At 43.8% G+C, this 16,721-nt stretch overlaps 1 protein-coding gene across 5 annotated transcripts in view; it reads right to left on the bottom strand.

Annotated features, from left to right (window-relative positions):
* ASMTL (acetylserotonin O-methyltransferase like) overlaps positions 1-16,353 on the bottom strand; it is a 46,895-nt gene extending 30,542 nt beyond the window's left edge. The window contains exons 1-6 of one of the 5 annotated variants that reach the window (XM_075915796.1): positions 16,170-16,353; positions 13,192-13,323; positions 9,700-9,747; positions 8,199-8,263; positions 5,722-5,783; positions 832-940 (exon numbers count right to left, since the gene is read on the bottom strand). In XM_075915796.1, coding sequence (XP_075771911.1) covers positions 832-940; positions 5,722-5,783; positions 8,199-8,263; positions 9,700-9,747; positions 13,192-13,323; positions 16,170-16,262 — 509 coding nt within the window. In that variant the 5' untranslated portion in view covers positions 16,263-16,353. Of the gene's footprint in view, positions 1-831; positions 941-5,721; positions 5,784-8,198; positions 8,264-8,500; positions 8,545-9,699; positions 9,748-13,191; positions 13,324-16,169 lie in introns of those variants that run through there. The other 4 variants (XM_075915795.1, XM_075915800.1, XM_075915808.1 and 1 more) reach the window with 4 other exon arrangements.
* Positions 16,354-16,721: the final 368 nt, after the last annotated feature.

The following is a 16,721-nucleotide window of genomic DNA, read 5'->3' as shown; positions in this document are numbered from 1 at the left end:
AGACAATGTAATGTCTTTATTGACAGCTCTGCAAAGAGCAGCATAGCGGTGTTGTGGAGGAAGCTTTGTCAGCATCTTTGGATAAACGGAATATCACACAAAGAGGGATTCTGAGAGATTTTTTTTTAAGAGGGAAATAAGAAATGGACATTCTTGACTTAGAAATATGAAGGATCGTTCTCTAAATCAACTAGGTTATTTTGTATTATTCAGCTGATGTTTATAAAACCTTGCACCAATTACTTCAGCGTATGCTGACTTGGGCTACATCTAGACGGAACAGTTTTTCCAGAATCTTGGAAAAACTGTTCCGTGTCTAGGGAACGCATTTGCTCTTCTGCTTTTTTTGCAGAAGAGCAAATGCACTCTTTTGGAAGATGTAGGGGCTTCCGAAAGCAGGTCTTCCCCCCTCCCCCCCAACATTCGGCCCAGTCTAGACAGGCCAAATGTAGGAAAAGCCTCTTCCAACAAAAGAATCAGAAAAAGCTACACAAAAAAAGCGGTAGTGTAGACCTAGCCTTGGAGAAGGACTATATTAATCTCTAACTCTGATCCACTGCATGATTATCCTCATTTACTTCGAGCAGAGCACCAAAAAAGCACTGACTGAAAGACTGCTAGTGCACTTAAAAAGATTGGGTTCAGCGCTTCCTCTCTGGGAATTCAAATACTAGTCAATGTTGTGAATGCAACTTCCATTTAGTTTTCTACAGTGCATCAAAGACTGTCAATTAACACACACAGAGCGCATACTTCTTTCTTTGTACTTGAGGCCAACAGTGTCTTCTGGCCTGTACTCATATGGTATCCTGTCTTCAGCAGCCTACTTACATTGGCTCTCCACTATGAATATATTCCCATAAAAGCTCTTCAGATAGTTCAGCAAATTTAACTTTTGTCTCTTCATAGAAATCAGTGACTTCAGTTTCCAGATGAGTCTCTGCAAAACAAAAAACAAAAAAAACCCACTGTAAACAAAAATTGTAATATGAAAGTAACAATACAAGGATAAAATAAATAAGCGTTTTACCTTTAGAATACACTACACCTGACATTGTCCATCAGACAAAATTGCTATACAGACTTTTATTTTTAAAAAGTGTTATGTTTTTAAAATTAAAAGGTCTCAAAAATCTGACCTACTTCCTTGCCTTCATTCATGGCCTGAGTCCGTAAAAAGTCCAGATTCCTGTATGTGCAAGACAAGGGCTGACTCCTAATTGAGGTGACAAATCAATTCAAGAAAGCCAAAGCAAGTAAAAAGTCACATTGCTAAGGTCAGCTCTACACTGGTGGAGGAAAAAATACAAACAAACAAAAAAACAAATCAATGCAAAATATGCAATTCCAGCTACAACAATTGTGTAGCTGGAATACATCAATTTCCTGGGGGGGCCCCCACAACGGGAGGTCCACCAGAGAAACTCTCCTGTTGATTTCCCTTACTCCTTGTAGTTGTGAGGAGTACTGCAGTTGACGGGAGTGCCCTCAGCATTCGATTTAGCAGTTCTTTACTAAAGCCACAGAGTCCAACATGCTACCCACTGGCCACCTGTGCTTATTTGGCCGGTTGAGCATTGGTTAGTTCGCTGTAGCACTTCAGAACTGGTTGGACAGCACGGTGCGAAATCAAACACCAGAAGGTCAATCTCCAGAGCTCCTCCTGTCATTATAGGCAAGCCCTGGTTCTCCAGAGTTACAGCACATGACTACCTGCCCAAGAGGGAGGGGGGGGGGGAGTGAAGAAGAGAGGAGAGAGAGAGAGACAGAAATCGTAGTAGGATAAAATTGGTATAGCAGGACCTTATTCCCTTTTAAGGAATGCTCTCTAAATTAACTGTCAGTGACTACCATAGATTGCCTGCACTGGCAGTATATCTGCCTAGCTCAAAATAAAATTTAGTGGACATGCAATCAAAAACAGAGTAAAAGATATGCCAGAGACATTCCCCCAACACTGTGAATTACCATTATATCTAGCAATGTGTTACAGCATAAAACTGCAGCAATGAATATAACACATACAATAGCTGGAAGCAGCAGTCTGTCATCCAGCAGCAATTCCCTACTATCCTAACATTTCCTCTGCAAAGCTGTAACATGCTCTGACAAGCATTTTTGGCTTCTGAGTCTGTAGAGGGAAGCTGATTGTAAGCAACCTGCAATACAGAGTTATGCTAAACTCTGTGCGCATTTTGCCTGCAGGGAAAAAAGCTTTAGTGTGGGGAATTAGAGCCCATGTGGACTGTTCTAAGGCAGGGCTACTCAACATGCAGCCTGCTGGCCACATGCGGCCTGCAGCCCATTCATTTGCAGCCCCGCGGTTTGGGTTTACATGGGCCTCAACACATGGTCCATGGGTGGGTTCCTTTGAACATGGTCTCAACGGCAAGGTGTCTCCCAGGCAGGGTGAGCACTGAAAGATGCAAGCAGATGGGCTGGCTGGAACAGATACAGGGTGTTGGCATTTCAAGCCCCCAAGGAGGTGGTACTGGGAGCACAGGTGCATTGTGGGAAGTGCAGGCTGTTTAGCCTTGTGAGCAGAGCATGAAAGGTGCTGACTGGCTCACACTGGTCATGCTTGGGTCTGGTGCCACAGCTAAGGTTTAACCTTTGTATTTGTACCCATCAGTGTGAAAGAAGCTATTTGCATATATGCAACCAGACTTAAGTTGAAGCCCTCTGTATGTGTAGAGAGTATCATTGTGGCCCCTGGGGCTTCCAAAGTTGAGTAGCCTTGTGCTAAAGCAGTGGTCCCCAACACAGTGCCTGCGGGCGCCATTTGTGTGTGCCCGCCAAATGCTCGGGGCTGGCCTGGCCCCGGGCATGAGGTGCATGCGCTGTGCCGGGAGTGCCATGAATTGGCTGCTCGCGCCCTGGGCGCGCGGCGCTTGGGGGGGGGGGGGGGGGGGGGGGGTACCGGCCCCGGGCATGTGGTGCTTGCGGGGGAGGGGCCCGCACCCCCGAGCACGCAGCTATGGGGGGCCCGCCCCCCGGGTGTGCATGTGTCCCCGCCCTCTGGCTCCTGGCAGGCAAACGGCCACGCCCCCTGGCACCCGGCAGCCTCTAAAGGTTGGGGACCACTGTGCTAAAGGATCTTCAGCATACTACTACCCTACATATACTGGTAACAAACCAGTCTGCACTCAATGATAGAGCATCACGTCTCCTTCCCCCTTTCTACCAAACCAAGGACAATATTCTCCTCTTATCTGCACTGCAGATCACTCGTTAACATTCTGACAGCAGTGGAAGTTTCCTGGCAAAATATGCTAGAGAACTGCAGTATAGAACAGAAATAAGAGTTTGATTCAAATATTACAGTATGAGTGATGGAAAAAAATCCACATCTCATGAAAGTGTATTGATTCAACTAGATAGTTAAAAAACACTCAAAATCAATAACGCAAAGATATTGTCAATTTATCTTCAATAGCTTGTAAGATGACAACGTAGTCATTCAGGAACACAATACTCAATAATAGGCTTTTAAATAATCTGTCAACTGAAAAATAGTGCATGCCAGAAGCTGTTCTGTTAATTGCAATATTCTGGGGAATATTTTTATTTATCTAATGCGGCTTTGGCTCCCCTCAAACAAAAATGGAATCCGTTGTCACACTGTCAATAGTATTGGATCACTCCTGTTTACTTTGTAAAACTCAAAAGAGTCAATAAGTATTTTTTTTTTAAATACTGTTTATCTGAACCCCTTGACAACTTTCTGACAACTGCATATGCCTGTTTTTCACATGAGTTGTAGGAGATCTACATACAAAGAGAAAGAAGAGGAAGAGGTTTGCACAAGTTTCAGATAATTGATACTTCTGGGCACTCCCTGAGTGAAATCTTAACTTGACTGAAGTCCGAGTTTTGCCATCAAGTTCCATGGGGCTGGGATTTTATACCATGTGTAGAACTGCTGTTATACCACCATCCTCATGAACCAGAGTGCTATTGTGCTGGTTCTACAGACACAGAATAAAGACAGCTCCTCCCTTAAAGACTTTACAGTGTAAGGACAACAGAAGAGACAGCAGATGGCCCAGTGGGGGATTACAAGGAAATAATGAGACCATACCAGTCAGCATAATTTGATGAAGAGATCTATTAGTCAGAAATCAACTCATTTGATTGAATCATCTATGAAATAACATAAGAACATAAGAAAAGCCATACTGGGTCAGACCATCTAGCCCAGTATCCTGTCTACCAACAACAGCCAATACCAGATGCCCCAGAGGGAGAGAACACAACAGGTTATCCTCACGTGATCCCTCTCCTGTGTAAGGATCCGTATATTATAATGGACTCCATTTTGTTATGCTGGACTCCATCTTGTTCCAAACAACTCCATCTTGGATTGTGCCGTGCATTGGAAAACCAGCTCCATCCGGTTTTTCCCGCCAAAGCGGAAATTACCTCAGGGGTGCACTACACTGCACACAGCATGGGACATTTTGCACATGGCACAGAGACAGTGCACTTAGCCCCCTTGCTGCTTTTCCCACCTAAGGAACTTTAAAAGGACTGTCAGTCTGAGGGGTGGGGCTCCTCCTGAACAACCTTGCTGCTTGATTCTTCAGTCCTTGGTCTGCTGCTGCTTCTTGCCTGTCCTGCTGTCACTTCGTGGCAGAGGCTCAAGTGAGGCCTACCATCTGGCTGCAGGATAGAAGCTGCCCGAGGGAGAGGAATCTCTACAGGCAGCAGGGGAATAGCGAGGACAAGGTGTGAACTGGGAATCAGCTGATTTCCAGCTCGCACCCAGTCCCAGATGCTGCAACTCTGCTTTTTAAACGTATTAAAAGAGGCCTTCCAGGTCTTAATACATTTAAAAAAAAAAAAAAATCAGAAGCACAGTGGGGGGTACCCAGTATAAGCCAGGAACCAAGTGGCCCAGCTTGTGTTGGGTTCCCCCTGCTGCACATGAGCCTTTTAAATGTACTAAGAGTCCTTAGACTCTTAATACATTTAAGAGGCAGAGTTAGCTCCTCGGGCTCTCCTGCTTTTTGGCTTATTGATTAGTCAATGGAAAATCCATCAACTAGTTGATTAGTTAATTAATCTGTATTTAACATCCCTATCTTGAACTCAGGCCAGCACTGTTAAAAGTTAATGAACAAGCCATTATTTTACCAAACAGCATTTTTAGAACTGCTATTAACAATGGAAAAGTAATTTTCTAGAAATCCATTCTCTCCACCACATAGATACTAAAACTAAGAAGGACTCACACATGTGATAGTTTTCATCATACTTGAACAGTAATAGCCCCTTCATTCTCACCAGGATAAAGCCCCACCAAAAAGTGACTATGAATCAGATTGAGCCCCCCTCCCTCCCCCCCCTCTCCCTCCGTGATCCAATGTTCACTGAAGTGAGCACAGAGGTACTTTCATTGGTTATTACATCAGGTGCTCTTGGAGTAGTCCCCTATTTCAATATGTTACACCACTGCAATATCTAAGCACCTATCAGCAGTGCATTAGGAGATACGACTAACATTTGTAACATGTGGCCCATTCTTTTCTCATCCTTTATATATAGCATTGTGTTTTGTTTGTAGGACAGTTTATCTAATTATAGAGAATTCAGTGTGGGACAGGATGACAGATTTTGTATTAATCTCCATTTTCACAATTATAATAGAATTAGATAACAGATGTCTGTAAGAATGTACAATTTGGTCACATAGCTATCTGTACAGTTTTCTACAATTACCTTTACTGCTACAGTGAACAATGGCCACTCCCGTAAAGACACTGTGTTCCTTTCCACTTAACCTATAAGCACAAAATGAAACATTACTACAAAAGTTTTACTACTTTCTTCTTAATGAATGCACACTGCATTACTATTTCAGAGGTTTACAAACTGTTCCACAAATAAGCCACAGGATACCACTGAAAAAATACCAGCTCTGGCTCATATCCTTGTACACCAGATACTGCGTTTTGATTTTTCTTTCAGAAAAGTTAAGCACTAAAAGACAAAACAATGCAGGAGGAATGGTACACTTTCAGTACTTCAGGTCTCCACAATATTAACATGTCCTGACTGTTCAGTGTCCTAAAATTTGTTCATTTTTATGGAGGTAAAATTAGAGGGATTTATTTTATTATTTTGCAGCTCCAGGGGACAACTGAAAATATATTGCACATCCATGCTTGTTTTAAACATTTTGGAATGACTGAGTAACGTAACATAAGACAAGTTTATATTAATTCTGACACAAACATTTTTGTAAGTTTAAGTACAAGAGAGTATTTTCTGGAAGTCACCAAACGTATAATTTCAAGCAAAATTACGTACCAAACGAGGAGATCCTTTCCAGTCAGTCAATCTCCTTCATGAGTTTGGCAGTATATGTTTGGTGTCCTGATAATGTCACATTCTGTTCTTACTCATTCACTCTAACGAACCATTCTGTTTTATGGCTTCACCAAACATAGAAACCTAATTCATCAGCACAAAATCTAACTTAGAGCCACAAAACCGATTTCAGAAAGCCATATGCTGTCCAATAAATTTTTCCTAAATTAGTTTGTCTCTATCAACTCATTCAATAAGTCTTTTGGGACTGGCAGTTTGCCACACAATAGAAGAATGATCAGCAGACTTTTCCACATATTCTTTAACAAAGGCATCATTTTATTTAAAAAATTGTAAAACAGCAGCCTTGAGGAAATATGGCCACGTAACCTCCTACTTACTGGTCCCACCCAAATAACCCAGAACTGTACTCCTTTCATGCAAGTATGTCATAGTTTATGAATTATTACCTGATAATGTCTTATCTTGATATTTGCCTGATACCTAAAGCTTTCATCTGACAAAACTGGCACACATTTGTTTATGATATTTTTCTACTACATTACATAAATGTTTGTTGGCATGGTCTCAGAACTGCAAACCTTTAAAGGAAAAAAAGTAGGTGACTGAGTTGCCCTTGGAAGGCAAACATGATTCCTGTAGATTGATACACAATCTTGTTTCCTCCTTCAACCCACAGGACAGGGTAACAGGCTTAACAGACTTGCAGCTTTAGGGTATATCAACGTAGCAGAACTAAAGTCAAATAAAGCTATGCAACTCAAGCTACGCAATTGACGTAGCTTAAGTCAAAAATAGCTTAATTTGGCTTTTGGCGCTGTCTACACAGCAGGAAGTGGAAGGAAGAACACACTTCCTTCAATTTCCCTTACTCCTCTTGAAATGAGGATTACCAGGAATTGGAGTAAGAAGTTCTCCAGTTTGACAATTTCAAAATAAAGGCTTGTAGCGTAGATACGTACTGTTATTTCAGGATAATGTCAGTTTATGACAGACATTATTCCGAAATAACACTGTTGTTTAGACATACCCTTCGAGATCAAGTGACAAGGCAATCAATTCAAGTGTCTTAGCCTGGTAACAGACCACAGTACTGTATAACTGGCACTTATTAAAAATGATGAGCTATAGAAAAAAAGAAAGCTCACATACATTAAGGAATGGAAAGAGTCTGAAACATGGGGAAGTGAGTATCATTAAACTCAAATGGATGAACTACATTCAAAGGAGAGAAACTGAAGCCTGCGGTGATTTAAGGACCCCAATCTATGACAGGGGAATAAGGTAGGATAGTAAACCAAGGCCAAAACTTTGCTATTGGTTACACAAACGTAAATTCAGAGTACTTCTATCAAAAACATTGCTTGTGTAAAGGAGAGGACAATATGGTTACAAACAAAGGAATTCCTCATTAGTTTTCTCCTACCACACACATCAGGCACAACACATCTCAGGAGAGGCAAAGGACGTCTACCAAATGCCTGTGCTGTTGAAATTTATTATGAAGTCAGTAATAAAACAATTGCAATCCCAATGCCATAGATGTTATCCAAATGATACTAATGCAAAATTATGATTGTGACTTTGCAAGGACACAAGTCAGGAAATTCAAAGCAACAGGTTCAAAACACACCATACTTCACATCCCTTGTACACATTAGTAATTTGTAATATTTATTTATAATCTTGTATTATTTCACTGTCTAAGAGTACCAATCATGGACCAAGCCCCCACTGTGCTAAACACTGTACAAACATCTGTGTGTGAGTGTTATAGAATTCCGCAGTTCCAGTTACTGCAGTAAATATTGCCTCTATGTAGAGTTGCCCAATTACGTAAGTTAATCTTATTTACAACTACAAACCTTGATAACATCTTATATGCATCTTGTTTATCAACTGGTTTCTCCAGAATGTGTTTCCCCAAAGTCTGAAATGGAAAGAGAAAAATATCCCTAATATGCTGAATTTGAAATCTTTTGCACAGGCTTTTCAAATCATTCCATTCAACATCAGTATTGAAAAAGTACTGTGTTAAGTATCATATAATGATTCTGATCTCCTCCGTAAAGCTTTGAGACCCATGGATAAAAAGCACTAAATGAGAGATAGATAGTATTAAAAACCTTGGAGACATGAGCCTTCTATTTATTAAGACAGCACATACCATCAGTGTAAGTGTCCCCTCCACTCTGAGGCTGCCAGAAGGATCTGCAAAGGTGAGTGGCTAATTCAGTATATCATAATTCATTCATTCAGTGGGGCTATGTCTACACTGCAGCGTTTTTGCGCAAAAACGGCTGATTTTGCACAAAAACTCAGAGCATCCACACAACAAGCACAGTTTTGCACAAGAAAAAGTACAATAGATCGTCAGAAGACAGGGCTTTTTGCGCAAGAGTTAGTCCTCTTTCTACAAGGAATAAGCCTTTTTGCACAAGAGCTTGTGCGCAAAAAAGGTGTGTGTGGATGGACAACAGGGGTTTCTTGTGCAAGAAACCCCTATTGGAAAAAGCACAGATGCTATAATTGCCATTGCCATTCTGTTAATCAGCTTTCTTGCACAAGAGCATCTAAGACAGTGTGGATGCTCTCTTGCGCAAAAGCACATGGCAGTGTGGACACACTCTTGCGCAAGTACTTTTTAACGAAAGATCTCTTCCACAAAAAGTTCTTGTGCAAGGAGCCTACAGTGTAGACATAGCCCTCAAGTGCTATTTTTATTGGCTGTTAAAAATGTCTTAAACGGAATTTCTTAGGTAATGCACCTTTCCTGAAACTAACAGCTGTCAAATGAGTGTCTTATAACGTATTAGAGATCCCAATACAGATTATGGAGTAGGTCTTAGAAAAAAGGCAAGGAGGGAAACCCTGTCATTTGAGACATTTCAAACCAGCCTGCAAAAACATATTGTAGTAGGGACAATTCTTCATAGATAGGAGGATGGACTAGATCAGAGTTTCTCAACTTTTTTTTTTTTAAATAAAATACCCCCTTTAAAAAGAAAAAATGTACCTCCAGTTTTCAGGCACTTTTTTCCTACTGCAGCAACACATTTGTTTAAACAACTTAATCATAGGTGGGCAAGCAATGAAATTTTTGGATATAAAAAAAAGTACAAAAATAATAAAATGCTGTAAAACTTAAAAAAAAAAAATCAGTTCTCCAAATTTCAGTTGTGTTGATGTAAGCCCCCCCCACCCTGACTTCTCTCGAGTACCACTAAGAGTACTCGTACCACTGGTTGAAAAACACTGGACTAGATGTCTTTTCTATCTTTAAATGTCTATGAAGTTAGATCCCCAGAGTTAAGACACTGGTCAGATATGATTCAAGCTACTGCTAAAGTGCATAAGAAATCTTACCACAATAGTGTCTGCTCCTATAACAATATCTGGAGTTCTAAAATGTTTCTGGAAAGATGAGAAGACAAAAAAGTAAAACACAAAGAAAAATTCAAGATTATTCAACCAAAAACACTGTAGCTTTACCATTCAAAAAGGTACTAATCCAAATTTATGTAAGAGGGAGGTGAAATTTATGCATCCTTAACAGAATTGTGACCAGTTACCACAATGAAAAAACCAGAGAAAGCAAGGATTATGGGTAAAATAACTAAAGGTATTGTTTTCACCTGCAAAACTTATATTGGTGATGAAGTGCAGCCAGGAAATAATTAACTCCATTCTCCAAGCACAAGCTGTGTTTCAAGGCTGCTAGTTACAAAACAAATAATTTAGAACAATTTTTGTTAAAAGCCAAGAATATTGGCTATGGAAATCATTGGGACAGATTAAACATGAGACCCACAATGACATTTTAGAGAGTTACTATTTAAAGGCACATGGCTCCTTAAGTTAAGTGTAATTACATACTCCTCAAACACCTGAATTTAAACGTATCCAGCCATTAACAGAAGTTCTAAGGTTTGGTTTTATAGAATTCTCTCAGCCTTTTCCTCCCCCCCCCCCCCCCCCCCGCTCTCAAACAGCATACTCTTTTTTTGTTCAAGTGTTTTTGCATGCCTACATTTAATTTGAATGATTTCAGATGCTAAACCTATAGTTTCTCATGTTACAAAGTAGCACAGTTAGGACTTAAAATTATTCATTGTTTGTGATGGAATAAACTGTTGATATACACTTACTGCTTCTTAAGGCAGATTCTTCTCTATTCATGAAAACACTCTAGACTTAATATACCTGTATTAGGATAACTTAAACAAATGGTTTGGTAGCACTTTATAGACTAACACGTTTTGTTAGTCTATAAAGTGCTACCAGATCATTTGTTGTTTTTTAAGTTTATCCTGTACAGACTAACTCAGCTACCCCCTGAAGCTTCATAATATATTAGGTAAGAGTTAATATAGCAAAGGAACTCCATTGTCAACTAGTGCAAGATGTGATACAATAGAAAATGACAGCGCTACCAAATGAGTTTTAAACTGTATGCTACATCCATATGCTACTTAACTAAATCCTATATAGAGAAGTATTCAAAATCCTTATGGATGAACTTAAGAAAAATATGAAGTACCATGAAAAATTAATTCTATTCCACACTTAAAATCTGCTATATTCTTGTTATTAAAGAAGTGAATTTCAAATCATATCATCATATTCTAAAAAAGAAAGTGACAAATAGATATTATTTGTGTAACCATTTGCATATGAAATAATTCAATATTTGTTCTGGCAGTCTCATTTGGCAATTGCACTGATGTGACAGAATACGTGAATTGATCACCAAAGACGATTAGTCTCTATTACCTCCCTTCTAGAGGAAAGTTATTAAGGAAATGTTTGCAGGTCCATACCAGCAGAAAAGAAGGATAAGTTGGGTTTTTTTTTTGTTAACGTAATCAGTTGGGCTTCAAACTTGGTTGTGGCAGAGCACATTAGGCAGAAGGCTAATATCTATACTAATGCCAATACATCTACAGTAAAAACTGTTATCTGGCACTCCTGGGGATTAGGTCATTCCTGTTTTCTAAACATTCTGAGTAGCAGGGGTGAGGGGGGCAGGAGACATGTGGGGCCTACGAAGGGGGCAGGAGCAGTGCAGGGGCTGGGATGTGGCATGCTGGGGGGGGGGCCATGAGCCACCGAGAAGGGGGGAGGAGGAGAGAAAGGAAGGATGCAGCCTGGTGGGAAGGGGGGGGGTGTAGAAGCCAGGGGTGGAGATGGCAGGGGGGAGGGGGCTGACCTGGGGATGGGGGCAGGAGGCACAGGCTTCCAGGGCAGCCACAAGCCACAGGGGTGCTGGAAGCAGAGGGGAGCTGGACCTGCCAGGGAGAAGGCCAGGAGCGCACTGGGGGGAAGGGGAGCGGCGCGCGGGAAGGGGGGAGGCCACCTGGCCACGAGCCACAGGGGAGCTGGGATGCAGCCTGGAGTCAGGCAGCTGGAGCAGCCGTTTGCCCCTCCCCCAGGTACCTGTTGCACGCACGTCAGGCAGGGGGGTGCATCTGAGGAGCGGCCCAGCTTAAAGTGCCAGTTGCCTTCGCCCGTTCCCCCCCCCCCCCCCCACACACACACTTTTAATGAGTTTTTTCCCCAGCTCCAAAATGTGCTGGTTTCTAAAGTTTTCCGGCTAGTTAAGTGCCGGATAGCACAGATTTTACTGTATCATTGGATTTCAACAACTTTGATCACAAAGCTGTCGGCCTGACTATGGTACTAGTGAAGAAGCAGACCAAGGCCAAGTCTAAACTGACACTTTACAGCACTGTAACTTTCTGGGTCAGGGGTGTGAAAAAACACTCCCCCCCCCCCCCCCCCCCCCCAAGTGCAGCAAGTTACAGCACTATTAAATGCTAATGTGAACCAGACTACAGCTACTCCCAGCACTGTAGCTACTTCCCTTGCATAGGTGGTTTACATGGAGCACTGGGAAAGTTTGCTCCCAGCACTTGTGCCATGGCCACATTTTCAGTCTGAAGCACTGCCACAGCTGTGCTTTAAACTATTAAGTTATCTTAGCTCATTGTTTTCAGAAAGAGGTTAGAGGACTTTGTGCTCAGCAGCTATTTTATTTTTGGTTTTATTTATGAAGACCCACACTCCTCACTTCAGTGAGGCTTCTTGTTCAGTCAATAGTTGAAGCCACTCAGACTGCAAGGCATTATGAGTTACTCTGTCATTAGCATGCCAACGACAGTTCTGTATCTCCTCATAGGATCTAAATGGAATTGCATCTCTGAATGCCTGGAAATCCTGTACAAAGTCTAACTATCTCAGACTCAATTGGGATAGGTAGCTTTTGGCAGTACTTGGTGGTTATACCTCAATTTAGAGCATCTGTTTGCTGTTGGAGCTGTTTGTAACCACTGTTTTGCCTTCCATAAACTGTAGACACTGGAGTTGCTTTTAGCAAATCTAGTCCATCTCAACAAGTAGTTGCCACAACAGTAATTTAGGATCTAAGAGCTTAACCATTTAAACAGCTATCAGCTTATCCATTATAGTTAAACTCTTCACTGGTACATGGCAGCTGGCTCCCTGGGAGTATGGCTAGCAGTTGGGAGCCAGGGCATCTAACCGGCTCTGGCTGCCAAACCCACTCCCAGGGAGCAGGCTGCAGCCCCATGCTGCAGGCAGGAGCCGGCTTATACTGCACTTACAGTGCATGTAACTGTTAAAAAATCCTAACAGCACACAGTCACTTTTTAAAATCTTTTTTAAATCCCTAATAGGGATATGGGGGGGGGGGGGGGGGGGGAAATGTGGCTGTTTACTTAAAGAATTCAAAGATATCTATATACTTACTACTGTACAAATGTATATAACAGTAATAATAGTCAAACCGCCATACCCCACAAATACAAGATTTGACTATGAAATAGCTATTAGACTCACTATATGCATTCTATTTGCCACTTCAAGGGCCTTCTGCTTTGCTGTTTCTATCGCATATTCATAAGGGGCAGCAAAAGATGACTTCTCAAGTGTTTCTTTAAACCAGGATGGAACTACCTCAAATCGGAGACCCTATAATATACAAAGGAAAGGTAATATTGTGAGCATGATCAGATGTTTTGAAAAGAACCTGTAAAAAAATATTAAGTGGATTTTGCTCTTTTATTACTATAATTTTTAGGTCTCATTTCCTCTATTGTGTAATTTATATTTATTCATGCAAATAGTAAATTAGAATAGAAAGGAAGCTAATCTAGATTTTTTTTAAAATTAGCCTACTAAAAAATGCCAGGTGTCCTCACGAGAAAAAAAATAAAGATAAATATTAGTAACATATAAACAAACTGCAGAACTACAAGTCTATTGCAAACATTACAATCTAGTGCAAACATTTCAAAATTTAATCATTCCATCAGCAGCATGCAATCAACATTAACACAAGACCAAAGCTAAATTCCCATTGTGTGCATTTCATCTGAAAAGGAAGAACCCTGTTACATGGAGTTGTTTTGAATTTACTCTTCATTTGCATACATCTCAAGTCAAATGCAAAAAAAAAAAATACACAGAAAACAAAATTTGAAGACTTTGAATACTTATTTTACTCTTATTGGTTATGCACTTAACCTAACCACAAATGCATGATGACTCTCCCCTTCAGGGTGGTCTGTAACATCTATCATTGTTGAATCCTGTGGTTCTAGGTAAATTAAATTATATGGTGAAATCTTTGGTGGATATATTGGCATTTACTTGGGCTATAAAACACCACAACATTTAACTGAAACACATCCATCAAATGTATGCTTAGATACAAACATTCAAATGTAGCTAGAAATATACATATTAGTTTTGTGATAGCAACCTGTATAGTTTTCTGGATCCCCCTCAATTCCTGCCTCAAAACTACACATTCAATCTTGTTTCACCAGTGATTGCCTGTCTCTGCATTTTAAATTGCAGAGCAGCAGCGGGGTTTGGTCTCAGAACTAGCACAAGCCAGAACTGAGCCGGGCTGTCTGCCCAACCACCACCAACCTCTGTCCACGGGTGGTCCCAGCAGGGAGTTGAGACCCCTGCAGACAGGGGCTGCTTCCGGAGCAGTCTGGGCTTGCTATGGGCAGGCAGCAAGGGGGCAGTGGAATGCGAGTAGTCAACTCAACTACTGGATAAGCCTAGGCCTGTGGTCACCAACCAGTCGATCGCAATCAACTGGTCAATTGTGGGGGCACTGCCAGTTGACCACAAGGCAGTGTTCCCAGCCTCTCCTTGCTCCCCCTGCCCCCAACAAGGAGCCCACACTGGCACGACAGCCTCCCACAAAAATGGAGCTAGCTCTGGCTTCCTGCAGGGGAAGGGGACCAGGGCGGGGGAGTCCTCTGGCTTTGTGCCAAATCCAGCTTCTCCCTCTCCTCCCCATGCTGCAGGAAGGATGGCAGGCAGCACTGGGAAGGAAGGGAAGACAAGGAAGCACATGGTCTTCCCATGCCAACAACAGCGCATGTGCTTTCTTGTCTTCCCTTCTTTTCCCCTGCTCTGTGGACGTGAGAGGGAGGGGTTTTAAGATGGCGGTGCAGGATCCGGAGTGGCTGGATTTCTTAGAGACACCACATGTGTGCTTCTTCCAGTACTCCCTGCAGCTCCTGCCCCAGAGGTCATTGTCCCTGGAGAGTCCCAAGCACTGGACGAACTGTTCCTACCCCCTCTCCTGACCAAACCATCCCCCCACAGCACCCTGGTCCCTCTTCCCTAGTCCAACTCTCCCCCCCCCCCCCCGCCCCAGCAGCCTGGAACTGCCCCCCTGGCCAGACACCCACCAGCACTTTGCCCCTTCCTCCTGGCCCGACACCTACTCCCAGCTTGCTCTTGTTCCTTACTTTCTACCCAGATTCCACACCCATCCCTATCCCACTCAGTGGCAGCCCTGACTTAAATGCTAGATCCCTCATTTTTGGCCCTACCTCAAGAGCGTAGTGGGGCCTACAAAATCCACTAACCCAGGAACCCCAGAGGAATTTCTGGCCTGAGACCTTGAGCCTTAGTCTTACTCATTTCCCTGGCACTCCAGCCCAATGGGAAGGGGTTATGTATCAGCAGGGTAGCCCTATTAGTCTGAATCTGCAAAAGTGACAAGGAGTCCTATGGCACCTTATAGACTAACAGATTTATTGGAGCATAAGCTTTCATGGACAAAGACCCACATGCATCGGACGAAGTGGGTCTTTGCCCACACAAGCTTATGCTCTAATAAATCTGTTAGTCTATAAAGTGCCATAGGACACCTTGTTGCTTTTGCAGGGGAATGAGGTGTCTCAGCTGGGACATCAGTGAGGCTTGGGGGTTTTTTTTGTATCTCACTTGTGGATTACCTGACTGATTTTTCTGTGGTCAGTGGCCCCGACCAAAACCAGGTTCCCCGCCTCTCCCATAACTAATGGCAATGCTGAAACACTGGGTTGGGCAGGTATGTTCTGATGGATACATTACCTATCAACCCATAAGCACAGGTGCTGACCCTTGAAAAATGTGGAAACAGCAACAGGAAAAGGAGGGAGAGGGGGGGAGGAGAGAGAAGGGTCACTTGGCAAACTGTGAAGCCTCACTCTTGGGCGCGCACAGAGGAGCCGGGCTGCTGCAGGCGCAGGGAGCAAGGCAAACGGAGAGAGGGCCGCCTTGCAAGAGCCTTGGCCGGGTGCGTCTCCCCCGCAAGACGACAAGAGGGCCTGGCCAGCTGCTGTGCAGGCTGCCGCCGGCCTCTCCAAGCTGCACCTCTGGCACCTCCCGGGATCCTGGCGCCTCGGGGGCAGCAGCGGCTCCAGCCCCGGTTTGCAAGCGCCGTGCGGGCAGCTCCTGTCTCTGAGCGAGCTCAGCGCCCGCAGCCCCCCTCCGGCCTGGCAGCGAGCGGGCCCCGCACTCACCGCGTTGCTGAGGATCTCCTGGCGGCGCGGGGAGGCGCTGGCCAGCACCACCCTCTTGCTCACCAGCTTCCCGATCACCGGGTTCAGCGCCATGGCCGCAGCGACGGGAAAGCGGCGCCCGGAGTCCGCCACGCCCGGCTAGGGGGCGAGGCGCGGCGCGGCTTTATAGCGGCGCCGCCCGCGGGGAGGAGCCGGGTGCTCGGCGGGAGGAGGCGCCGCCGCTGCTGCTGCTGCTGCTGCAGGGCAGCCCGCCCTGGCGAGCTCCCGGCGGGGGGTGGGGACAGAGACGACTCTCTGCAGGGGCAAAATGCCAACGCAGAGTAGCTGGCGGGCCGGGCTGGAAAGTTGCATCTAGGGGTGAAGAGCGCAGGAGAATTCATCCTGAAGTTTGCAGCTCCCCCCCCCCCCCGGCAGCGCTTAAAATCATGGTTCAGGCCAAGGGCAGGGGTGGGCAATCATGTTTGACGGGGAGGGGCACTGCAGAATTTTTTGAAGTGGCCCCAGGTGTCCTGGAAGGAAGGGGTGGGGCCAGGATTCTTCAGTGCTTCCCCA

Source organism: Pelodiscus sinensis, chromosome 1 (assembly GCF_049634645.1).
Source record: "Pelodiscus sinensis isolate JC-2024 chromosome 1, ASM4963464v1, whole genome shotgun sequence".
NCBI classification, from domain to species: Eukaryota; Metazoa; Chordata; order Testudines; family Trionychidae; genus Pelodiscus; species Pelodiscus sinensis.
The sequence above is the reverse complement of the archived record's forward strand: the minus strand, read 5'-3'. Positions and strand labels throughout refer to the sequence as shown.